The following is a 25,748-nucleotide window of genomic DNA, read 5'->3' as shown; positions in this document are numbered from 1 at the left end:
GGAATGTGTAAGTCATTGCCTTTGGAAGGAAACTTATGACTCTCTTCAGATTATCCGGGGAGGAAGAGGAGAATTGTTATTCTTCTCCTGGAGGAATTGGGGCGATGACGTCGGTCCTGATACCGGATCATTGCGTGACTTATACGCTGGGGAGAGGGAGAGAGAGAGAGGGAAGCCGTTTGATTCATGAATAAAAAACCGAGCGCAACAGTAGCACAAACAATAAATCGTATTTAAAGGTAACGGGAAGACACGTATTTACAAAGCGCGCTCTCACTAAGGAGGCAGTGCCGGCGAGACCTTTTTAGGGGGCTAATTGCATATATATATCCAGCTTTCTGAGGGGTTGGTCAAGGGGAGAGAGAGAGAGAGAGCAGCAGCAGGAGGAGAAGTAGAAGAAACGAGCATCGAAGAGAGGGAGCTGCCTCCGGAGAGCAAGGAGAGGGACTGCGTCTTCTGCTGGAGGAGGAGGAGAAGATCTCATCTCACCGCCAGCATCTCAGCCCAGGCTCATCACAACAGGCTGCACCGGGCACCGTCACCCTCCTGCCTCTGCCTTCCCTGCCTTTCTCTCTCTAACTCTCCTCTTTTTCGTTCTTTCTTTCTTTCTTTCTTTCTTTCTTTCTTTCTTTCTTTCTTTCTTTCTTTCTTTCTTTCTTTCTTTCTTTCTTTCTTTCCTTCTTTCTTTCGTTCGTACTTTCTTTCTTTCTTTCTTCTTCCTGTTTTCCCCTTACATCCTCATTTATTCCCGCTTTTTTGTCTTCTTTTTCCTGGACTCCCCTCCCTATCTGTATCAATTCTTCCCTGCACCCCCACCCCCCACCCCGCCCCCCACCACACACACTCCTCCAGTCCTCTGATCCGGTCCTGCATCTTCCATTTTTCACCCCAGCCTCGCTACATTCTCCGATCCACCTGGTCTTAGAAACTACCCGGCAACGTTTCAGCAGAAGCCCGTGCACCTGCCTCTCCTGCCCGTCTAGTGTCTGGTCCGCCCGCTGCCTGCTGCCGCTACCTGGGGAAGCCTTCGGAAGATTTGGCTCTTCTCCAGCCTTGAAGCTGCTGCGGCTGCCCGCATCTCCTGGTGCGCTAGGCGGAGAGTTTGATGGTAAGGACCCGGAACACGCGCCTCTCCTGGCATTGGATTTTTATTTTTTTACCAGTGTTAGAAGAATGAGTTACTTTGGTGGCCGCTCCTGCCCTGCTCGTGGTGGGCGAGAGGACGTAGAGCCACCCTCAGGCGCCGGGCGCGGTCCCACTTCGCCTGCGCTCCACCTAGAAGCACTGTTCCGTGCTCCGGGCTGGCTGGTGCCTCTTTTTTTTCAGGTTCCAGGAGGTGACTGGAGACCGCAAGGCACAGTAAGTAATATGAAAAAGTGACGGCTTCTCTTGTCCCTTTCTCTCGCCCTCAGAATGGCCATGTGCTGCCGAGCACTGCTCGCCCTGCTGGTCGGTTATGGAATAATTATGCACTCCAGTGTCTACTGCTCACCGGCGGCTCTCAAGTACCCGGCCTTTAGGTAGGTGCAACCGACACACGTCTGCCTTTGTCTAGCGTCTGTCCTTTCTATGCATCCAATGCCTTGTTTGTAAAGGCGACTTTGTGTGAACGCTTCCATGTTGGTCATTGTGAGAGCAGGGCAATGGCGTGCCAACATGTCCACAGGGGGGGAACACGGTAGGTGCAAAAGAAATAGTACACGGCTGAAGCAGCCACGTACGAAGCATTAGACTGCGCGTGTCTGTGTTATGAAGGTGGCCGGGCAGTGGGGGAGGGGGTGGGGGCGGATTGACAGAGATCAGCCGCACGCCGAGGCAGTAGAGGGGAGAAAGGGCCGGTCCCAGGCGAGGGAGTCCCTGGTGCGACCGCTGTTACTACTAGTCAGGGCCGGCACTGCACGCAGGACACAGGGTGCCGAGGGTCCCCTCCTCTGCTGGGAGAGAGGACTCTTAAAACATTCGGGTAGAAGTTTCTAAAAAGGCCATTGAAAACGGGTTTGTGCACGATGTTAAAATCGTGGAGCACGCGGCAGACGTCGCCGGAACTCTGAGAGGAGCGCCTTCCATCCCCCTATAGTCAGCGCATTGACCCTGCGAGAAAGGCCGCCCGCCTTGACGCGTGTACGTGAGAAGCTGGCCCTTCTGCCACCCCCCGCGGCTTCGCCTCACGGCGAGGAATATGCGAGCCACTGGCCCCCTGCTTCTTAGAGTGCACGCAGTGCACTTGGGCGTGTGCCACCAGCCGTGGTCCCGTGGTTGGCTTCGTACAGGTTGGCTGCCCGCCTCCCTTGACCGCAGCGCGGACCTCAACTCCCAGGCACTCAGTGCGAGCAGCCGCCGAGCAAGGCCCACCGGGAAGGAACCGCGGAGCAGGCGGTTTACCGAGGGCGTGTCGCAAAGATGGGGGCGCACCGTGTGTTCAATGCCGTCTCAGTTTAGACGGTTCCCCGGTTTTTATCAACCTACATTTTTCAAAGGGAAGCGTTAAATGAGTGCTCTGCGATTTGCCCCACGTGTGTGAGTGGAAAGCAGCACGCCGGGGGCTCCCCCCTGCCCTGGGCGAGGAAGGGGCTGCGGGGTGCGAGGCAGGGGAGCCGCGGGGAGCCAGAGAAAGGCGTCATAGGCCCGGAAGGCGCAGGGGGAGGGGAGACATGACACCGAACCCGAACACATAAAACAAAGGAGGCCCCTCCCCGTTTCCCGCCCGGCCCCGGGGCCTCCTGCTGAGCCGCAGCCGTCGAGGGCTTCCAAGAATGCCTCTGCGTGGGCACTGGCAGCTTCCACGGAGGTCGGGCCCCTTCCCTGGCGGTACCCGTCAGACTGGGCCAAGGTGTGGAAAGGCTGGCCACTGCCTGCCTTCCTATTGCCCTTAATAGCACAGAGACTTTCTTCCATACGTCTTTCCATCGTGATACTCAGTACGATGCATTCGTGGTCCTGAAATGTTATCTCGACAGAAACGTGTTACTTAGAAACATTCTGATGAGCCAAATCGCCTACAGTTTATTACACGAAGGGCGGGAATTCACAACTCACATCGTCTAACACGGAAGCACGTGTCCCATCCATCAGTCTATCCATCTAGCAGCATATCCAGCTATGCACCTCTCTCTCTCTCTCTCTCTCTCTCTCTCTCTCTCTCTCTCTCTCCCACTGTCTCTCTCTCCCCTGTCTATTTATCTACCTACATATCTACCTATGTATCTATGTATCTATCTAGCTATCTTTCTATCTTTTGTTTCTGTCTATCTATTCATCCATCTTTCTACCTACCCACCCACATATCTATCTATCTATCTATCTATCTATCTATCTATCTATCTATCTATCTATCTATCTATCTATCTATCTATCTATCTATCTTCATATCTGTTTGTCGGTCTGTTTGTCACTCTATCAATCTATCTATCCACCCACCTGTCTACCCATCTGCCCGCGTAGCCGTCTATCCGTTTACCAACATATCTGTCTTTGTCTACGTTTTATGTATTCACATATGTACCTTTCTATATACTCACCTAGCTATCTAAGTACCTGTCTATCTATGATTTCTTCGATCTATCTCTATGTGCCTATCCCCACCCCTCTCGCTCTCCACGTCTGTCAATGCCACTGTGTCTGTTGCCTCTCTGTCTGTTGGATACTAACACGTGCTCCTGTAAGTCATGCGTGCCTCTATTTTTCTTCTGAGAGTCTGTATTCCTATCATGTCATCGCCTATCACTCAATCTGTCAGTCACGTGACGCGGTTTCCTCCATTCGCCCACACTAGCATTCGTCCATCGCCGCCCGCCTTTGCATGCACCCAGCCTTGCATTCTGCTACACAGCGATATGTTTAGTTATTGTGTAGTGTTCTACAGGTATGTGCATTCAACATAGCCATGCATCCCTCCACCCACCGCTCCTATACGTGGACATGTGTATTGTTATTGTTCTGCGGGAGGGGGGAGGGTGTGTGTGTGAAGCGTATGTACACATTCTCTGGTTTACCTAGCACCGTCCCTAGCACAGTCCCCGGGGCTCTGACTCGACCCGGGCCCGCCCAGGGAGAGGATGGCCAGGGGCCAGGGAAGGGGCGGCTGACTTCCACGAGCTGAGCCTTGCACACAGCCGGGGTTCCCGCACCTGAGGCAACCGCAGGCCCGCTCTTGGGGAGGATGGGGGCACAGCCTGCATCGAGCGAGCTCCAGAATTAGCAAGAAAGAAGAAACACTTTGGGATCATCTATTATTAACCGGCCTGTAGAGCTAAGCCGACGAAAATAGCACTCTGTGACCTACATCCTACTAGGAGCCAAGCCCAGGCCGGCACCGAGGGAGACTGGGGGCGGGGGGGGGGGCGGTTGGAGGGGAATCCTGGCTGGGAGTGGGCGGGGCACGGCGCTCGCGGCCAAGCAGGCTGTAAATCCCGCATGAAAGCGCCCCCTCCCCCCCACTGCCTGCCTACCTGCTGGGGAACCTGCTCCCTGATCACAAGGACCCCTCGGGACCCCTACTGGCGGGGCAGGCAGGGAAGTCCCCCTTTGACCCCGCTCCGGGCAGTGTTAATGCTGTTGAGTGGCTTTGTTTCGCCACCCCCTCCCGCCTTCCCCCGCTTGGGGGGAGCCCTTTCTGTAGTTGCTGGTAAGCGGGTGGCCTGCGTGTGCGCTGCTGCCAGGCTGGGCTGCTGCTGCTGGCCCAGCCCCAGGGCAGCGCACAGATGGGCTGCGCTCATTATTTCTCTCACGCCTCCCTTCAGCTGCACGAGGGGGTCTCTTGGGGGCTCTTCCCATCAATCCTCAGCCACTCCGCGCCGAGCAGGCCTATCATGTTCATATTAAAAAAAGGGGAGGCCGCCCAAGGGGGCAGACTGTACGTTTATGACTCGCCCGGAGGCGCACGCTGTCCATTTACCCCTCTCCTTCTGCACCCCCTCCCCCCACAGGTTTGAAGATGAAGTGTACGACGAGGACGGCAACTCGCTCCCAGACTTCGCCTTCGACAACGAGCCCCTGGGGATGGGCAGCCCGGCCTCCATGCTGGACGACGTGTACACCCTGTACTACCCGCCCGAGAAGAGGTGACGCGCCCTGGCTCTGCCCGCTGGGGAGGGGGCGGGGGCTGGCGCTGTTTCCGACATGCCAGGCTGGGGATCGGTGCAACATGTGTGCTCGTGTCTTTGTGCGTGGACATTTGCCTGAGGGTGCGGATATGGATGGAGAGCGATAGCGAGAGGTAGACAGAAAAAACAGGCAGAGAGGTAGATGCACAGAGATGGGCAGGGGGCAGAAAGATGCGGGTCGTAAGGCGGAGCGATGGAAGGAAGAATGAGGGATAGGTGTATACATATGTACGTGTAAATAGATGGATAGATGTGGCTGCATTGACGGATAGATTGATAGACAAAGATAGATAGGAATATTTATTTAGGTAGATGGATCGATAGATGTAGATATATGTATAGATCGATAGATGGATAAAGGTTGGTCAATAGATATATAGGTGTGTGGCTAGATTTGTAGGCAGATGGATAGAGAGGTAGATCAATATAGGCAGATAGATAGGTAAATGGCTAGAAAGACAGAGATAGATACACGGATGTATGGATAGGTAGGTAGATATATATATACACTGATGGATGGATAGACAGGTAGGTAGATAGATAGATATAGGTACCTTGATAGATGGATAGATAGATGGTTACATAGATATCAGACTTGAGCCGGAGCTCCTTAAGTTTCCGGAAACTGGTCAAAACTCTGCTTTTCTCTGCCTCTTTCCCTTCCCTGCTAATCACCCCACTGCCGCTGCGACCAGTGGCCTGATCTTCATGCATCTCACAGGAGTCTAGGCCCTTCTTCCCAGTCAATACCAGCACCCCCCTCCCCCACTGCAGTGCCTTTGCGGGCCCCTGCTTGGCGGCTCTGCATCCCATCCTTGGGAGTCACCTGCACCAGCACTTAGCCTGAGGTTCTACTCCTTGGCTCCCCTCAGCACTTCCCTCCTGGGCCCTTCACCAGCACTTGCCCAATTGTCTGGCCCCCTTCCATCCTTATCTCCATCACTTCTCCTCACTGCACTGAACGCCTGAGTGCCATAAGGCCCAGAAGGACTACGACTGTATATTTACTGACTGCCTTGTGGTGCTTTGAAACACATTTCTATTGTATAGGCGCCTAACATATGCTCAATAAAATAAATAAATACAAATATAGATATATTGATGGATGGATAGAGAGGTAAATGGCTTGATAGATATAGGTACATTGATAGATGATGGATAGATAGGTAGAGCGCTAGATATAGATAGGCTCATTGATATAGGTACATTGATAGATGGACAGATAGACAGAAAGGTAGAGGGCTAGATATAGATAGGCACATTGATTATGGATAGTTAGAGGGCTAGATAGATAGAGATAGATACAATGATATAAGTGCATTGCTGGATGGATAGACAGATAAGTAGAGGGCTAGATAGAGATAGGTTCATTGATTGATGGATGGCTAGATAGGTAGATAGAGATAGGTTTGTTGATTGATGGCTGGCTAGATAGGTATATAGAGATAGGTTAATTGATTGATGGCTGGCTAGATAGGTAGATAGAGATGGGTTCATTGATTGATGGATGGCTAGATAGGTAGAGATAGAGATAGGTTCATTGATTGATGGCTGGCTAGATAGGTAGATAGATAGAGATAGGTTCATTGATTGATGGATGGCTAGATAGTCGATAGAGATAGGTTCATTGATGAATGGATGGCTAGATAGGTAGATAGATAGAGATAGGTTCATTGATTGATGGATGGCTAGATAGGTAGAGATAGAGATAGGTTCATTGATTGATGGCTGGCTAGATAGGTAGATAGAGATAGGTTTGTTGATTGATGGCTGGCTAGATAGGTATATAGAGATAGGTTTGTTGATTGATGGCTGGCTAGATAGGTATATAGAGATAGGTTAATTGATTGATGGCTGGCTAGATAGGTAGATAGAGATGGGTTCATTGATGAATGGATGGCTAGATAGGTAGATAGATAGAGATAGGTTCATTGATTGATGGATGGCTAGCTAGGTAGGTTAGACGGCCGTGCAGGCTTGGCAGGGAACGCTACAGGCACATAACAGCATCCTGGTGGGGACCGGTGGCAGTCGCTTGACTAGCAGCCGAGGCCAGGCATGCGCTGGCGCGGGGCCACGTGTTTTCGGGTGGCAGGGAGGACTATTCCGGCAGATGGAAGGAGTTGGACGCATTCAGCAAGTGACAGCGATAGTCATATGGGCGCCGGGAAGCAGTCACGAGCAGACGGAGAGCGGGCAGCCGGTGGCATGGCACAGAGCAGGCGTGAATCAGAGCGCATCGCTTTGATAGTCAACAGACACGGCGCTATATAGACACTGGGGGTAGGATTTAAGTACAGCGGCGTGCGCCAGAACTCCCAGGGGTATCGTACAGCAGCCGAGCTCACAGTACACGCTAATATGTGGGGCTGGGCTCCTGGGGCAGCTCTGGATGCTTCGAGCAACCCGGGCATGACATGGCATGTGTAGAGCAGTGTGCCACGGTGCATCAAAGAGAACATGGGAAAGCCGAGGCATACTGGGGCAGGGTGTGTGATAGAAGTTAGCAGTGTAGCGGTGTTCGCCAACTCTCAGAGCATACAGCCCCCCCATACCCCCCATCCTCGTATATGTGCCCCCTCCCACGCTGCAGCCCTGCTCAGGACCAGTCGGCTAACCTTTCTCTGTGTCCCCCCCCCCCCATATTATCTGTTCTTCCCACTAGACACGCGGACGAGCTCTTTAACAAGGCATACAGGAAGGTGCTGGGACAGATATCGGCCAGGAACTACCTGCATTCGCTGATGGCCAAACGCGTAGGGTAAGAGCTCACCTCCTGACCTCAGCCGCATGCGTCCAGCACGAGCCATCACGCGCACCCGCCAGCACGTGGCGCCGACGCCCCCTCTACCGAGGGCGTCGGCATTTCAATGCGGACTGATCTATAGAATAGGGAAACAGGCGCAGCGTTATTTCCCTCTGCGCTGTGATACGTTTACAATCATTGTAGCGCGCAGTTTACACTGCTACAATGAAAGAAAATCACACACACATATATATACATATATTCGATTTTTCCATGGGTGCACGCCAAGGTCATGCTCTAGACACTTGGCTGGGAATAGGGGAATGATGGGTATAGCGTCATGAGGAGGTTCTTCCAGGCGGTAGAATTTTGATAAAACCCTTGGGAAAAGAGATCAGGTTTTCGGGATGAATAATTCATAGATTGAATGTATTGTTGTCACGGCGACTGTCGATTCATTCAATCGGATTCCGACTTCACAGTCTAGTGTGTGGGGCGGGGGGGGGGTTGTTTCATCTTTGGTCTATTTTTCTTTCTTTCTCCAAAGTCTTAGCAGGATTCCGTTTCTTGGTTTTATAGAAAGTGTGTTCTGGGAAATTGTAGGCGTTCGTTTCGCCCCTAAAAAGATGGGCAACTTCCCTGGGTTAACGCAGCTGTGGATAGTGTAAAATCTGAGGGACAGGTTCAAAGAAAGGCACCTACCACCGTCGACTGCCAGGCACACGGGCGCGCCAAATGGATGCGCCCGCATCGCACTAGCATGGCGGGGGGAGGGGCGGATACACTACAGCACTGATAGATACACGCACAGACACGCGCGCGTGTTGCACGGCCGTGGGTAGAGGGATGCATGAGAGGGAACGTGGAGGATAAAGGTGTACAAGGACTAGTGACGGAAAGACACGCGCGCGTGTTGCACGGCCGTGGGTAGAGGGATGCATGAGAGGGAAAGTGGAGGCTAAAGGTGTACAAGGACTAGTGACGGAGAGACACGCGCGCGTGTTGCACGGCCGTGGGTAGAGGGATGCATGAGAGGGAAAGTGGAGGCTAAAGGTGTACAAGGACTAGTGACGGAGAGACACGCGCGCGTGTTGCACGGCCGTGGGTAGAGGGATGCATGAGAGGGAAAGTGGAGGGTAAAGGTGTACAAGGACTAGTGACGGAGAGACACGCGCGCGTGTTGCACGGCCGTGGGTAGAGGGATGCATGAGAGGGAAAGTGGAGGCTAAAGGTGTACAAGGACTAGTGACGGAAAGACACGCGCGCGTGTTGCACGGCCGTGGGTAGAGGGATGCATGAGAGGGAAAGTGGAGGCTAAAGGTGTACAAGGACTAGTGACGGAGAGACACGCGCGCGTGTTGCACGGCCGTGGGTAGAGGGATGCATGAGAGGGAAAGTGGAGGATGACTAGTGATGGAAAGACACGCGCGCGTGTTGCACGGCCGTGGGTAGAGGGATGCATGAGAGGGAAAGTGGAGGCTAAAGGTGTACAAGGACTAGTGACGGAGAGACACGCGCGCGTGTTGCACGGCCGTGGGTAGAGGGATGCATGAGAGGGAAAGTGGAGGGTAAAGGTGTACAAGGACTAGTGACGGAAAGACACGCGCGCGTGTTGCACGGCCGTGGGTAGAGGGATGCATGAGAGGGAAAGTGGAGGCTAAAGGTGTACAAGGACTAGTGACGGAGAGACACGCGCGCGTGTTGCACGGCCGTGGGTAGAGGGATGCATGAGAGGGAAAGTGGAGGCTAAAGGTGTACAAGGACTAGTGACGGAGAGACACGCGCGCGTGTTGCACGGCCGTGGGTAGAGGGATGCATGAGAGGGAAAGTGGAGGGTAAAGGTGTACAAGGACTAGTGACGGAGAGACACGCGCGCGTGTTGCACGGCCTTGGGTAGAGGGATGCATGAGAGGGAAAGTGGAGGGTAAAGGTGTACAAGGACTAGTGACGGAGAGACACGCGCGCGTGTTGCACGGCCGTGGGTAGAGGGATGCATGAGAGGGAAAGTGGAGGCTAAAGGTGTACAAGGACTAGTGACGGAGAGACACGCGCGCGTGTTGCACGGCCGTGGGTAGAGGGATGCATGAGAGGGAAAGTGGAGGCTAAAGGTGTACAAGGACTTGTGACGGAGAGACACGCGCGCGTGTTGCACGGCCGTGGGTAGAGGGATGCATGAGAGGGAAAGTGGAGGCTAAAGGTGTACAAGGACTAGTGACGGAAAGACACGCGCGCGTGTTGCACGGCCGTGGGTAGAGGGATGCATGAGAGGGAAAGTGGAGGGTAAAGGTGTACAAGGACTAGTGACGGAGAGACACGCGCGCGTGTTGCACGGCCGTGGGTAGAGGGATGCATGAGAGGGAAAGTGGAGGCTAAAGGTGTACAAGGACTAGTGACGGAGAGACACGCGCGCGTGTTGCACGGCCGTGGGTAGAGGGATGCATGAGAGGGAAAGTGGAGGCTAAAGGTGTACAAGGACTAGTGACGGAAAGACACGCGCGCGTGTTGCACGGCCGTGGGTAGAGGGATGCATGAGAGGGAAAGTGGAGGCTAAAGGTGTACAAGGACTAGTGACGGAGAGACACGCGCGCGTGTTGCACGGCCGTGGGTAGAGGGATGCATGAGAGGGAAAGTGGAGGCTAAAGGTGTACAAGGACTAGTGACGGAGAGACACACGCGCGTGTTGCACGGCCGTGGGTAGAGGGATGCATGAGAGGGAAAGTGGAGGGTAAAGGTGTACAAGGACTAGTGACGGAGAGACACGCGCGCGTGTTGCACGGCCGTGGGTAGAGGGATGCATGAGAGGGAAAGTGGAGGGTAAAGGTGTACAAGGACTAGTGACGGAGAGACACGCGCGCGTGTTGCACGGCCGTGGGTAGAGGGATGCATGAGAGGGAAAGTGGAGGCTAAAGGTGTACAAGGACTAGTGACGGAGAGACACGCGCGCGTGTTGCACGGCCGTGGGTAGAGGGATGCATGAGAGGGAAAGTGGAGGGTAAAGGTGTACAAGGACTAGTGACGGAGAGACACGCGCGCGTGTTGCACGGCCGTGGGTAGAGGGATGCATGAGAGGGAAAGTGGAGGATAAAGGTGTACAAGGACTAGTGACGGAGAGACACGCGCGCGTGTTGCACGGCCGTGGGTAGAGGGATGCATGAGAGGGAAAGTGGAGGGTAAAGGTGTACAAGGACTAGTGACGGAAAGACACGCGCGCGTGTTGCACGGCCGTGGGTAGAGGGATGCATGAGAGGGAAAGTGGAGGCTAAAGGTGTACAAGGACTAGTGACGGAGAGACACGCGCGCGTGTTGCACGGCCGTGGGTAGAGGGATGCATGAGAGGGAAAGTGGAGGCTAAAGGTGTACAAGGACTAGTGACGGAGAGACACGCGCGCGTGTTGCACGGCCGTGGGTAGAGGGATGCATGAGAGGGAAAGTGGAGGCTAAAGGTGTACAAGGACTAGTGACGGAAAGACACGCGCGCGTGTTGCACGGCCGTGGGTAGAGGGATGCATGAGAGGGAAAGTGGAGGATAAAGGTGTACAAGGACTAGTGACGGAAAGACACGCGCGCGTGTTGCACGGCCGTGGGTAGAGGGATGCATGAGAGGGAAAGTGGAGGATGACTAGTGACGGAGAGACACGCGCGCGTGTTGCACGGCCGTGGGTAGAGGGATGCATGAGAGGGAAAGTGGAGGCTAAAGGTGTACAAGGACTAGTGACGGAAAGACACGCGCGCGTGTTGCACGGCCGTGGGTAGAGGGATGCATGAGAGGGAAAGTGGAGGATAAAGGTGTACAATGACTAGTGACGGAGAGACACGCGCGCGTGTTGCACGGCCGTGGGTAGAGGGATGCATGAGAGGGAAAGTGGAGGGTAAAGGTGTACAAGGACTAGTGACGGAGAGACACGCGCGCGTGTTGCACGGCCGTGGGTAGAGGGATGCATGAGAGGGAAAGTGGAGGGTAAAGGTGTACAAGGACTAGTGACGGAAAGACACGCGCGCGTGTTGCACGGCCGTGGGTAGAGGGATGCATGAGAGGGAAAGTGGAGGGTAAAGGTGTACAAGGACTAGTGACGGAGAGACACGCGCGCGTGTTGCACGGCCGTGGGTAGAGGGATGCATGAGAGGGAAAGTGGAGGGTAAAGGTGTACAAGGACTAGTGACGGAGAGACACGCGCGCGTGTTGCACGGCCGTGGGTAGAGGGATGCATGAGAGGGAAAGTGGAGGGTAAAGGTGTACAAGGACTAGTGACGGAGAGACACGCGCGCGTGTTGCACGGCCGTGGGTAGAGGGATGCATGAGAGGGAAAGTGGAGGGTAAAGGTGTACAAGGACTAGTGACGGAAAGACACGCGCGCGTGTTGCACGGCCGTGGGTAGAGGGATGCATGAGAGGGAAAGTGGAGGGTAAAGGTGTACAAGGACTAGTGACGGAGAGACACGCGCGCGTGTTGCACGGCAGTGGGTAGAGGGGTGCATGAGAGGGAAAGTGGAGGATAAAGGTGTACAAGGACTAGTGACGGAGAGACACGCGCGCGTGTTGCACGGCCGTGGGTAGAGGGATGCATGAGAGGGAAAGTAGAGGATAAAGGTGTACAAGGACTAGTGATGGAAAGACACGCGCGCGCGATAAAACGGCGGCCACAAACAATATGTAATTTTGCCAAAATCAAACCATAGACGTATCACCCAGCAGCGACGGGACTCCCTGACCGCCCCCACCCCCGCACTGAAACCTAAGCACACACGTGGACGAGGGAAGCGTTAATTGTGAAGTGCGCCTCTAGAGGCCGCCAGCTAGCACGTGACCCCCGCCTCCCCGAGTGGCGCGAGCGGCCGTCATTGTGCTCGAGACGAGCTGTGCTGGAGTGCAGGCACAGGGCGTTCATGACGCCGGGAGGAGTCGGGCAGCTGTAAAGTGCCAGAGGGTGGCCAGGTTCAAGGTGTAGGGTGTGAAAGGTCATGGGTGTAGAGTTAGCGCCCCAGTGGTCGATGGTGGGGTTACACTGGCGGTGCTTGGCATTGGTCGTGGCCGATGGCTCTGCTCTAGCGCAGTGGGGGAGGGGCTGTGTCAGAACCAGACTTGACCCTTTCCAGTTGGGGCTTATGAAGGGTGACCAGATTTAAAAAGTAAGAAACGGGGACAGGGCAAATGACATAAAAGTAGGACTAACTCTTGAAAGTGGCTGTCAGGGCACTACACTTCAGTAGTGGTTGGAGGAGAAGGAGGTTAAAGTGTTACTGGTGCAATAAACACATATTATCATTAAATTATCACAAACTACCACTATCTTAATTCGTAAAAGGCAGTATTTTTTCGATGTGAGATTGGGCATTCCCGGAAGACCTACTACCAAAAATGGGGACCGCTGCCCTTTCCAATGGAATCTTGACAAGAGGGGACAGAGCACCCAATTCCAGGCAGTCCCGGCAAAACGGGGACGTCTGGTCCCCCTAGTTTTATGGTGGAATCCACTTCAGAGTGTAGACTTGCCCTAAAGGGCTGCAGCTACGGAGTCATCCCAGGGGAGGAGTGTGTTATTATGTTGTGTAGTTGCTGGCGTCTCACAACATGCGGCAACAGGGTTCAAAGGCAGATGATCTCTACTCTGGGCCCCGCGCCTGAGATATTTAGCTCTCTGGGTATGTTGGACTATGACCCCATGACCCCTCACTGTTGACCATGTTGGCTCGGGATGATGGAAATTGAAGTCCAATCCATCTGGAGAGCCGAATGTTGGAGGCCCCTGCCGTGTGCCGTGGAGCAGGGCCTGTTCGGAGAGAGTCTACTTCCTGTATGGACTTGCTGGTACATATGTAGAATGCATGATTGGAATTCCTCTCTATAGTGGACTGTGCTGGTAGATGTCAGAGAGCCTTTGAATCGCCCAGATGCCTGAGAGTTAGGCGCGCTACATAAATGTAATAGATAAATAAATAAATAAATGGGTTCCGGGTGTGTGATGCTCAGGGCATGTCAGTGACTGCTCCAGCCTGGTTTCTAATTGCTGCACTGGGGCTTGGTGACTTTGGATAGTTTTATTTCACTTGGGTTTTTAGATGTGATTAGATCAGTCTTGATGGTAATACACCGTAGGGGTTGGTAGTGGGCTGTCATGTTTCTGACTGCGCTCGTGTGGCTGTAATTGGACCGACGTAGTGAAAGCTTTGCTGAAACTGTTAACAGAATTGGCACTGTTGGGATTCACAAGGCGCTGCAGTGCCCTCCAGGGCTTGCTGGCATTGCTGCATAGTGGGCAGCTTGATGCTGTAGCGTGATGGTTCGCATTGTATCTAAGTGTGTGGCATTCTGCTGGATTGGTTAGTCGTGTGGTGGTGTAGTCAATATCATACTGTGCTTGACATTCTGCTGGAATGGTTAGTCATGTGGTGTTGTAGTCAATATCATACTGTGCTTGACATTCTGCTGGAATGGTTAGTCATGTGGTGTTGTAGTCAATATCATACTGTGCTTGACATTCTGCTGGAATGGTTAGTCATGTGGTGTTGTAGTCAATATCATACTGTGCTTGACATTCTGCTGGAATGGTTCGTCATGTGGTGTTGTAGTCAATATCATACTGTGCTTGGATTGGTTAGTCGTGTGGTGGTGTAGTCAATATCATACTGTGCTTGGCGTTCTGCTGGAATGGTTAGTCATGTTGTGTTGTAGTCAAAATCATACTGTGCTTGACGTTCTGCTGGAATGGTTAGCCATGTGGTGTTGTAGTCAATATCATACTGTGCTTGACATTCTGCTGGAATGGTTAGCCATGTGGTGTTGTAGTCAATATCATACTGTGCTTGACATTCTGCTGGAATGGTTAGCCATGTGGTGTTGTAGTCAATATCACACTGTGCTTGACATTCTGCTGGAATGGTTAGCCATGTGGTGTTGTAGTCAAGATCACACTGTGCTTGACATTCTGCTGGAATGGTTAGCCATGTGGTGTTGTAGCCAATTTCATACTGTGCTCGAAATTCTGCTGGCATGGCTAGCCATGTGGTGTTGTAGTCAATATCATACTCTGCTTGCAATTCTGCTGGCACGGTTAGTCACGTGGTGTTGTAGTCAATATCATACAGTGCTTGACATTCTGCTGCAGTGGGTGACACTGTGCTGTTTCGGTTCACATTGCCCTTTATCGACATGCGTTTTACTGTGTTCCCTATTGCATTATAATAGAATGGTGGTGTCCTACTGCACTAGATTAGTTTGCATGTTACTGTAGTGCCCGCTTTTGTATTCTTGTGAACTATAGTGAACACTGCACTGTATTGTTGAACTATTTGTCATTGATACACACAAGGGGCCTATGTGCCCAGTATTGCTTTATTTTGAAGTGTAGTTTCTGCTCTTCTGCTTTCGACATTTATAGCGCAGCGTAGTGTAGTGCTGGTTACTGCACGACAATGGACAGACACACCGCACATGTAGGGTTTGATATTGCACTGCACTCTCTCACACTGCACTCTAGTGAGTAATATGGCTCCTGATTGGGAGCTGGGTATTCTGCTGCAGTTGCTTGTACTGTTCGCAGTTGCACTGCTTGCTGGGTAGTAGGTCTGACTCTCGAGCAGAACATGCTCTCATTTTATTTGCTCGAACGTTGTTACCCCCCATAATTTATAGATGGTGAGGTGGGGTCAGGAAATGATGGTGGGGCTGGGGTGTGTGTTCGTTGGGGAGGTTGCGGGGGTCGCCCCTGCATTTTGCAATAACAAATGTGATCAAAAGAATTGGAGCTTACAAAATTCGAGCACTAGTTCTGCGTTCATCAGACATACAACTCTGTGCTTCAAGGCGCTTTGCACTGGGGCGTGTAGTAGCGCCTTTTTTACTGCTGAATCTGCGAGTGTACTCTAGTTGGTATTATTTTATTGCAGTACTTTGCAGAGTACCATCGTAATTAGCCCCGTAGGGCGCTATAGTAGTGTTCACACTACTGCAGGTTTAGACTGCACATTGGGGGTTGGCATTGAACTGTAGTTTGGATGGTGAACAGGTGTTTTATGGGAATATTTGATGATTGTGGTCATATGTTGTGGGACATTCAAAGGCACAAACCAGGCCCAAGTGGCCGGGGGCACTTTACAAGCAAGTGCAGTAGTCATATTGTGGTTTTTTTTACTGCACTGATTGCTGTAGGCTTGTGGTGCTTTCAGACGGGTGAGATCTGGGCGGGTTCATTCCGATTCAGATCCAGCCACCTACCCCTTCTATGGCGGCTGGCAGTGCTAATGCTCGCATCTGCCCCTTCTATGGCGGTAGGGCGGCTGGGAGTGCTAATGTTCGCATCTACCCCTTATATAGCGCTAGGGCGGCTGGGAGTGCTAATGCTCGCATCTGCCCCTTCTATGGCGGTAGGGCGGCTGGGAGTGCTAATGCTCGCATCTACCCCTTCTATGGCGGTAGGGCGGCTGGCAGTGCTCATGCTCACATATGCCCCTTCTATGGCGGTAGGGCGGCTGGGAGTGCTAATGTTCGCATCTACCCCTTCTATAGCGCTAGGGCGGCTGGGAGTGCTAATGCTCGCATCTGCCCCTTCTATGGCGGTAGGGCGGCTGGGAGTGCTAATGCTCGCATCTACCCCTTCTATGGCGGTAGGGCGGCTGGGGGTGCTAATGCTCGCATCTACGCCTTCTGTGGCGGTAGGGCGGCTGGCAGTGCTCATGCTCACATATGCCCCTTCTATGGCGGTAGGGCGGCTGGGAGTGCTAATGTTCGCATCTACCCCTTATATAGCGCTAGGGCGGCTGGGAGTGCTCGACGGTGACCAGATGCACCCGCACACGTCTGGGTGTTGGGAAAAGTTGGCTATGTTTCGGCGATTTGGTTGTGGTGATAGGAGTGGGGGTGGCACCTGTAAGACAGCCTCCTTGGAAGACCTGGCCATTTCCAGAGTGTGTGAGGCTGTGGCGCGGTCGCAGGGAGCAGGTGGTGCGCGCCAGGAAGAAGAATGTGTGAGAGAAATTGGGGGGGGGGGGCGCGAGACAAAAAGGAAGGCGGCAGGACGGCTGGGGCAGGAAGAGTGGGGGGCGTAGAAGTGATTTCGGTGGATGCAGCGTACAACTATTAGCAAAACCGGGGGTGCGCATCGGGGGGCGAGGCTGCAGCGCCAGAACCCTGAATATGTATATATGTTATAATCCGCCCTCCATTTCTCCCCCCCCTCCCCCCCGCAGGGCGCCCAGCAGCAGCCTGGAGCAGGACTCGGACCCGCTGTCCAAGCGACACTCCGACGGCATCTTCACCGACAGCTACAGCCGTTACCGGAAGCAAATGGCCGTCAAGAAATACCTGGCGGCCGTCCTGGGCAAAAGGTATAAACAGAGAGTTAAAAACAAAGGACGGCGCGTAGCGTACCTGTAGCAATGAGCGAGCCCCCGGCCACCTTGTGTATACAGCCCCGAAAGAGCAAAGTCATCCCCCAACCGACCGAACAATCATCGCTCCTGTGTTATTCTCTCGAAACATGTATTTATGTATGAAGTAAAGCCATTAAATGAATATTTTGATAATAATATTGTTTTTCTTTTTGTACAAAAGCACTAGAGAACGCACAGAGCTACTTTGTGGACCAATCATTGAGTTATATATAAATATATATATTATATATATAATAGAGAACAGTTCATATAGAGTGTGCACAAGAACCAGTAATTCGCCTGAGCTGTTTATGTTTTATATAAAATAAATAGAAAAAACACAATCATTGTTCTTTGGATATGACGCCTATTTTTGTAACTCAGATTAAGGGGTTAGTTCGTATTTTTTTTTTGTCCACGACAGGGTTGTAAACAATGGCACTGACCATTTGCTTCCGGACATAGACAGAGAGGCCCTTCGACCTTCGACCCGGGGGTTTTATGATGCTAGTTTGGGAGAAATGCTCCAGGAGCTTCCCGACCCGCCCCACCCAGTCTCAGCACAGGCTCCTCCTCGCACACAAGCCTACCCGCAGGGGCGCTCTCCGAACCTTGCATGGAAACTCAATGGCCCCCCGTCTTTCATGGGTTCCAACTCCTACCTGTGTGTGAACTCGGGTCTCCTCTGACACCCACTGACCCGGGAATCTGCCCCTATAACTCCAATGGTGGGATGGCCAAGTCTCCGCCCATACAGGCCAGGGGCGTGGCCTAGCTGTTGCAAAGCTTTCAAGGGAGTCCTGGCAGTAGTATCGACAGTGGGACTGGGGAGTGTAGGTAATATTGATAACACGCAGTGGCCACGGTGATATTTAGGAGCGCCCCCTCCCCCAACCAGAGAGATCCGTCTCACCCACCGTCCACACGCACGCGCACAAACAACCCGCCACCCCTCCAATGCGCGTGCTCGGGAGGGCCCCTCACATGGCCTGGGAAGAGGAGGGAAACCAAAAAAAACAGACCACATTAGCCTCCCTGCCTCCCCTAATTGGCCTCGGCAGCTCGGTATTGGAACACTGATGCAAAGTACAATGTGTTACTCTCCAGTGCTGTTCATGCTTCTCATTCTGTGAGCACGCCAAGGTGCACCTCCCCCCCCCCCAGCCCTTTGGTTCCAGTCCCTTCCTTTCGTTGTTTCCCCTCATGTGCACCCCCCTCTCCCTCCCTCTCTCCCTCCCTCTCTCTCTCTCTTTCTCCCTCTCGCTGTGTTCTGCACTGATTTCAGCTTTTCTGAACCTTTTATTTTTCTCCAAACTGTACTAAAGCGCTCTCCCACTGCTCCTTCTGTTTCGTTTCTTGCAAGTTCTTGTTGTACGAGTCCAGGACAGACCCTGGTGTAGCTATATTCCACGAAATGAGTATGCACTACGACAATACAGCTTTTGTTCTTTGTTCATTGAGTTGTAAGTAAAAGACAAAATGTATTTTTCTACATTATGGCTTATTGCAAAGTAAAACAAAAAAATATAGATAGATATATATATATTCCATACTACAACCGTTTGTCATTTAGCATGTTGGATTTTCCTTCACTACTATACACAGACAATACTATTTCAATATGTTTGAGTCGTACCTTAGTCTATGGTGCAAACGATATTATTAAAATAAATAAAATTCAGTCACGGACATGAGTAGGGAGACTCCTATCTTTCGTACTGGCAATGTCCACAGTGGGCCATATACACATTATTTACAAATGTTTTTCTATCACTCTCGCTCTCTGTTTCTCTATGTATACATACACACACACACACACACGTGTGAGTGTGCATGCGTATATTAAAGTCATGAACACATATATGTTTATATAAATATGTGCATGTTGACATATGCGTATATTGTGGGTTTGTGCAGGTGTGCGTGTGTGTATGCACACAGATGCACGCAAAAACACGCATACACGTTTTAAATGCACATTTGTGTATGCACATATCTATATGTGTGTGTGCGTGCATGTGTGACACACGCATTTTGTGTGTCTAGACAAACACACACACATATGTATAGCTTCAGAAACACGTAATGTGTATATAGGTATGTATGCGTTTATGTGTGCGCACGTGTGTGCTCATGTATGCGTGTTTGCGCCCGTTTTGTTTTATATCCATTTACTAAGCATGTTCTAGAAGCCTATAGTGCCGTCGCATTAAAAACAAAAAAAAAAATTAAAAAATGCTCTGAAAAGGCCCCTGACAGCCTGTCCAGCTAACATGTCTTTCCTCCCCTGAGCAGAGGGAGGAGTGGAGCTGTGCATCCCCGCCTCGGCGGGATGGGGTGTGCGGTCCCACGTGGCGCCAGGCGCCCCTCCTTGCAAAGCGTAGTAAGCGCACCTAGGCAGCCTTCCACCAGTGCCAGAGCTCTGTGTATGACATCACTCTTACTTTCATTTTGCATTCTCCTCAGGCAATGTGACGCAGGATGCAGTGGGCAGCTCTCGTGCCTTCCTCCCCTCGCCTTTTAAATCGCCACGAATGACAGATGGCTATTTTAGTGGCCCTACAATGCTGCAACACATCAGCTTGCATTTGTGTTTAGTCTCGAGTCGTTGTTCTGTAGTCCTGCCCGGGCAGTTGTTGTTGCTGCTGTGCGTGTTTCCATTGTGGTGCGATGACGTGCTCTAGGGTTCCATTCCACACCTCCCCGTGCCTCTTTCTGTGTCTCCTGTGACCCGCCTAACCTCCACGCTCATTGGCTAGCTGCAAACATTGTCGTGTCCACCTAGACTAGAGCCGTGTGTGTGTGTGTGTGTGTGTGTGCTTTCCAGAAACGCCGACAGCCTTACGAAACTTTAGCCGACCCTCACCGTACATTGTCAGCATTAAAGAACGTGTTCTGTGTGCAATTGAATTTGATGCATCATTTAAACGGCGCGTGGCATATCTATCACTAGGACGCTGACAACTGTTATGAAAAAGTGTGTAAAGTTTGTATGAATAAATTTTTGTAAACAATGCAATTTCGTCTAATGTTTGGGAGGAATACATCCAGCTTCTCATGGGGAACGTGCATACCACGCAAACTGCTTCAAGGGTCCGTTTCCGGCAATACTCGATTCAAAGCTCTGAAGGAAAAATACACCGATTCGAACACACAGTAGCAAGTGCCAGCATACACAACCTACTACAACTACTAATTACTAAAACGCCATCCGCACCCAAAGATGTGAGGCCATCAGTGAGGCGGAAATATAAACGCAAGGCCCCCGTTGTCTAGTGCAGTTTGGGGGTGTACGTACACAGTGGCTTCACAGCAAACGCACATTTTCATCACGTGGTTCGCGCTGAATCCTTTGCAAGTGTCCATTGTTAAAATCAGAATTTAACAAACAAGAGAGCGTAAGAGAGGCCACTCAGAAGAACTGTGCGTAGCACAGCGCCCCCTGCCGGGAGCTTGGCCGTGGTGCGTTCAGCCGAAGTAGTTAACACGGGGAGGGGTTCGTTTGGCGCCTGACCCTTCACTTCACTTGTTGCTAGTTCAGAGTACCAGTGGTTACACAAGGACAGGCGCACTTAACACGTTAGGAGGTTGTCTAAATTGAGGGCCCCGGGGCCTGTGCCCTAGCCCTTCTCAACGAGCAATTCTGGACACTCTAGTGTGCCCTCAGCCTTTCAAGGAACCCGCAGCACAGAACATCCATTCGCATGCCATAGAAAAGTTGCCTGGTGACAGAGCCATCCGAATGTCTGCCACCGTTTAGCAAAGCGCCCGTAGCGCTGCTGTGGTGTTGTGTGTGTGTGTGTGTGTGTGTGCAGAGAATCAATGCTGTCAGAGGCCTGGCGTCTGCCCCGCGCCCTCTCAGAAGGGGCGGATGGCTGCCACCAGGCTCTGCTCTCCGCGTAGCCTTCATTCCTGCTGCGACCAGGGCTGGAGCAACGTCTTTCCGGAAAACGTGTTCGGAATGAGTCCCGCGGGAGGAGGCCCGCGATCCATAGCCGCCTCCATCCCCGGAGAGGAGCGAGATGGATTGGAAGTGTCGCACGCTGGTGCGCCTGCCAACGAGAGCGTGGGCTGCTGCTGCTGGCAGAGAGGGCGGGCGTGGGGGCAGGCTGGTGCCCACTCTCCCCACCCCTGTGGGTGCCCCACGCCCCCACAGCAGGACAGAACACCGCCCCCGAGGACGCTTGCTCTGGGCCTCTTAAGAGAAGGCTGCAGGCGGATGTGCCCTGCTCAGCCTCATCACATGCTTGCTTGGTTCAGGCGTGGCATAGTCAACCACACTGTCCTGGGCAAGGACGGGCAGGCTCAACCCAGCCCCCAAAACACGCCAAGGACAGAATAACCCATACCGCCCTTTGCCACCACACAGCTTATCGGGCCCCTTCACTTGACAACGGAAAGATACACAACATGGCCCTGGCGTGTGGCATCCACGCCACCACATTGCATGGTGTCGATCGCCCATGAGTTAGCAGACCCCGCCGCTCCCGTTCACTGTAGAATTCTAAATCGAGTTATTCGGCAAATCTCGACACACAGCAGGGTTAACGCACCGGCACCTGATTGTATCTTAATAGTTGTAAAGAAAGTGAAACTTCCAGTAGACAATTCTTGAATGCAATGTGTAATCTTGCGGTAGTTTCTACTACTAAAACAACTGAAGCACAGCTGCCATTGACATATATTAACTCCACGCCCTCCCCTCCCTAGATCCAGTCCTTTCCCCAGGCTGCTGCACGTGATATATAAGCTCCGCCCAGTTAGACATTGACTCACAAATTCTGCCACTGTGTAAACTCTCAATCAAAGGGGCATTCTTGTCTACGTTGAAGTGGATAGACATTTAGGATTGTCACATCAGCAGGAGTATAATTTTCATAACAAAAAAATGAGGGGCCTGAAAGGACCAGGCGCCTCTAAATGAGTCGCTCTTCTTGAGAGCCGTGAGCTGCTCGAGTGCAGTTTCCCACAATTAACATTATACGTACAATTCACTTCCCAATTTTCCATAATTCTCCTGTTAGCACACATTGTGCCAAATTCACAAAAAAAACCTCTAAGTTTGCGCAAAGCAGTTAGCGCCAAAAAGAACATTGCACGAACGAAAAGTATAGCACTGGGAGTCGATTCTTGGAATTAGAAACCTGCACCGGAAAGAATAATGAGTAGCGACTGGAACGCCCCCAAAACGCACGCCCATTACAAACAGAATATAGCGGTGTCGGACAACCTTTGCACCAGACCCATGGAAAAAAGTAATCAATACTTACTAGCAATCACCATTATTCCCACTCCTGTGACCAGCAGGTCCTCGTGCCAGCACCCCCACTAAACTGCGCCCCGGCACGCTACATTAGGGCAGCACCCGCTACCCCCACAAAACTGGACCCAGCCCCCTACATGTAGGCAGCATCCACGCACCCCTAGTAAACTGTGCTCTGACCCCTGCTTTGAGGTAGCAGCCATGCACCTCCATTACATGGCATCCTGGCCCCCTACACAAAGGCAGCACCCACGTACCTCCAATAAACTGCAGCGTGCCCACTTAACTGAAAGCAGCACCCACGCACCTCCACTAAACTGAGTCTCAGCCCTCTAACTTAAGGCAGCACCCTCAAGTCCTCCCTCGTGCCAGTACCCTCACTGATCTGCGCCCCCAGCCAACTAACTTAAGGTAGCACCCAAAAGTTTGCCCTCATCTCAGTAGCCCAACATATTTCTGTCCAAACCCCCTAATATAAGGCAGTACCCACAAGACCACACTTGTCCCAGTTACCCCACTGGTTTGTGCCCCAACCGCTTAACCTAAGGCAGCACCAACAAGTACGTCGTCGTCCCAGTATCCCCACTAAACTGTGCCCCAATCCGCCTCACTCTACAGCCCCTCCTCATCCACACAGTAATTGCCCCCTAAAGGTGGCACATCACAATCATGCACCCCAAACACACATCAGCCCAATGGCCACACTTACTCATACAGTGCACAGTACTGACACCAGGAGTTGGATGACATTTGATATGTCTGATAGAACATTCATTGAACCATCCTGCTTACAGAGGTCCATGATGAATCCCCAGGCCACCGAAATAGACCATATACACGTCCATGTCATTTGGCCATACCCAACATCAATGGATACCCACAACCATACACTGTCCCTACAAGGTGGTGAACAAGCTTGCAGGCCATGTTCAGTATGATGGTGGCGTCAGCCTTATAATCGTTGTAACACCAACAACACTTGGCAGCTATGCATCATGAACACTCATGGCACAGTCTACTGTGGAGCACTTACCTTCCTCAACTTCTCTGGCCTGTGTCTTCCATGAACTAAACCTGGCAGAAATCCTCCTCCAACATGGTCACCTGGAAGCAGTGCTGGTGAATCCACGACAGCCAGCCTGTCCATGGCCTCCCCATGGATCACACTCAGCTGCACAACAACAGCCAACCAAAATGACGCAGCAGCTACACCTTTGTCCCTTGATGGCCAGCTGACATAGTCCACATGTGAGGTGTGTAGCCCAGTGAATCAGAGTGAGACCACATCCCTTCCCCTCATCCCCAATGACAATAAGCAATACCTGTACATGAAGTGTGAGCACAGCTACATGGACAAGCAAGAACCAACGGGCCACCCAAGCTGCCGTGGAAGCATGTAGGGACGCAAGGTCACAAAACAGAAATCCTGAGCAGTGAATGGACAGAGATGAATGAGCTGCCAACAGATGCCCCAGGCATCCCAGCTCTCTAGAACATCTGGCCAGAGAACAAAACAAATGAGTATCCATCCTCAATCTGAGACGCAAAACATCATCATGAAACATAGCTTCCATCTTGAAATGTCTCCCTGCATCGCCACCATTAGACACATAGTTCAAAACATACCCAACCAACACTGATACAATGACAGCAAACATGCAATGACCCTGCACCATAAATGGCATCAGAAAACCATCCCTTTTCACCTCTACACTTGCAATGCCCCCTTCCCGACTTGTGAAATACATGTCCACATGTCAAAATACATGAGAATGGGAAGAAAACTCAAATGCGCCAACTTTTTTGGATCTATAAACCTCAAGAAAGTCTCAGTGAAATAAATTATCTGTTGACTAACCAACAAACCAACAAATATCTTATGAGCCACTGATTACTTAGCTTGGCGTATTTGAGTTTTCTTCCCATTCTTATGTATTTTGACTATTGGTTTGTGTGGCAGCCACACATTTTGGGAAGAACCTGTGCTTGACAACCATTATCTCTGTCACTTTAACCTTTAAAACATAAAAGAGGAAGCGCCAAGGGAGATCTTTGTAGGCTGCACCGTTTATTTTCCACATGTCCACATGGCCTTCATTTGGTGGTCCTCTTTCTCGTCTCAGTCTTTGTCATTCTGTTTGCTGCAGAATATTGAAAGATACTGTTAGCAGGCTTTGTGGGTTGTTGAAAGGGATCATCCCAGTATGCCATCATGGCATGAGGAATGGAGGGGAAATCCCTTAAAGGGAAAGGGGATTCCATGTCTCATCTGATGATGCCTCCCCCTCCACCTGAGGGTCGGCTCTCCTCATGTGATCCTCCCTCGCATAGCCGCCCCCAGGGTCCGGATCAGGTAGCGGATGCCATCCTCTGGCCACATGAGGAGAGGCTACCTCCGGGAAAGGAGTGATGACATCATCAGATTCATCAGAGACTGCTTTCAAGGAAAAAAAATATATACACACACTAGTAAAATATTAGAGACATTCCTGTGTATTCACTAATTCTTATGCAGCTTTCCTCCCCCAGCAGGTTCGGATTTTAGTCTGTGACAATTCATACTCATTTGTAGGTGAGACATTCTTAGTATTAAAACAAAGACGTGTATAGGTTAATGAGAGCTGAGGATGCTTTTCTGGGATCAGGGTTCCTCAAGGTATAGTAGGGCATCAACCGCAAGCAGTGTCTGTTAAAAACCAGCATTGGCAAAGCCAACAGTTTGGGCTTTTGTATAGGCATGTGTTAGCCATTTACCATTTGTGAAGGCATGGCATACGCATCTGCCAGCCGCTGTCTTATATTGGTAGCACTTGGTCATAAATGGCAACATTTGGAAAATGCTGAAAGTACCAGGTCATATGATGTCAGTGCCTGGCGAATGGTGACCTAATACCTATACATAAATGTTGGCTTTGTCTATGCTTTTTGTTAACAGGACTTGCGTGCAAGGAAGAGCTGTAAATCATGTGGCTAAAGGCATAGTTGGTAAATAGATTTTTATTACAGCAGTGGCCTTTATACAGCTGCCATTAAGCCAATAACTCTCAGTAGACTGCTAAGAAATACCACTGGTAGGCTGAAGTTTGATGTTACTGCTTGATAGTGCTAACTCAAATACAACCCATTCGGATGTGTTTTGGGAGGGGAGAGGCAGGTAGTGGTTGGGAATACCCTCACTGATTTGCATGGCCATTAGCACTGAAAGGGTTGGTAAATAACCAAACAACACACACAAGCTGTGTGTCCCTCCACACATCCCATTTCTCACCTTT

At 51.6% G+C, this 25,748-nt stretch overlaps 1 protein-coding gene across 2 annotated transcripts; it reads left to right on the top strand.

The window, feature by feature from the left end:
* Positions 1–235: 235 nt before the first annotated feature.
* ADCYAP1 (adenylate cyclase activating polypeptide 1) lies at positions 236–17,369 on the top strand. 2 transcript variants are annotated; one of them, XM_069620862.1, is made up of 5 exons: positions 236–1,108; positions 1,413–1,520; positions 4,926–5,060; positions 7,768–7,863; positions 17,031–17,369. In XM_069620862.1, exons 2-5 carry the CDS (start codon positions 1,414–1,416, stop codon positions 17,215–17,217), a joined length of 525 nt encoding a protein of 174 aa, XP_069476963.1. In that variant the 5' UTR covers positions 236–1,108; position 1,413; the 3' UTR covers positions 17,218–17,369. The 2 variants fall into 2 exon arrangements, with proteins under 2 accessions (XP_069476963.1, XP_069476964.1); XM_069620863.1 differs by lacking the exon at positions 7,768–7,863 and having other exon boundaries at positions 900–1,108.
* Positions 17,370–25,748: the final 8,379 nt, after the last annotated feature.

This window comes from Ambystoma mexicanum, chromosome 5q (assembly GCF_040938575.1).
Source record: "Ambystoma mexicanum isolate Mex_15411 chromosome 5q, UKY_AmexF1_1, whole genome shotgun sequence".
Taxonomy (NCBI): Eukaryota; Metazoa; Chordata; class Amphibia; order Caudata; family Ambystomatidae; genus Ambystoma; species Ambystoma mexicanum.
This window is presented reverse-complemented; position numbering and strand designations above follow the sequence as displayed.

Coding starts and splice junctions, on each gene's coding strand:
- ADCYAP1 (XM_069620862.1), top strand. CDS start 1,414: ATGGCCATGTGCTGCCGAGCACTGCTCGCCCTGCTGGTCGGTTATGGA. Junction 5,061..7,767: donor TACTACCCGCCCGAGAAGAG/GTGACGCGCCCT, acceptor TCTTCCCACTAG/ACACGCGGACGAGCTCTTTA. Junction 7,864..17,030: donor CTGATGGCCAAACGCGTAGG/GTAAGAGCTCAC, acceptor TCCCCCCCGCAG/GGCGCCCAGCAGCAGCCTGG.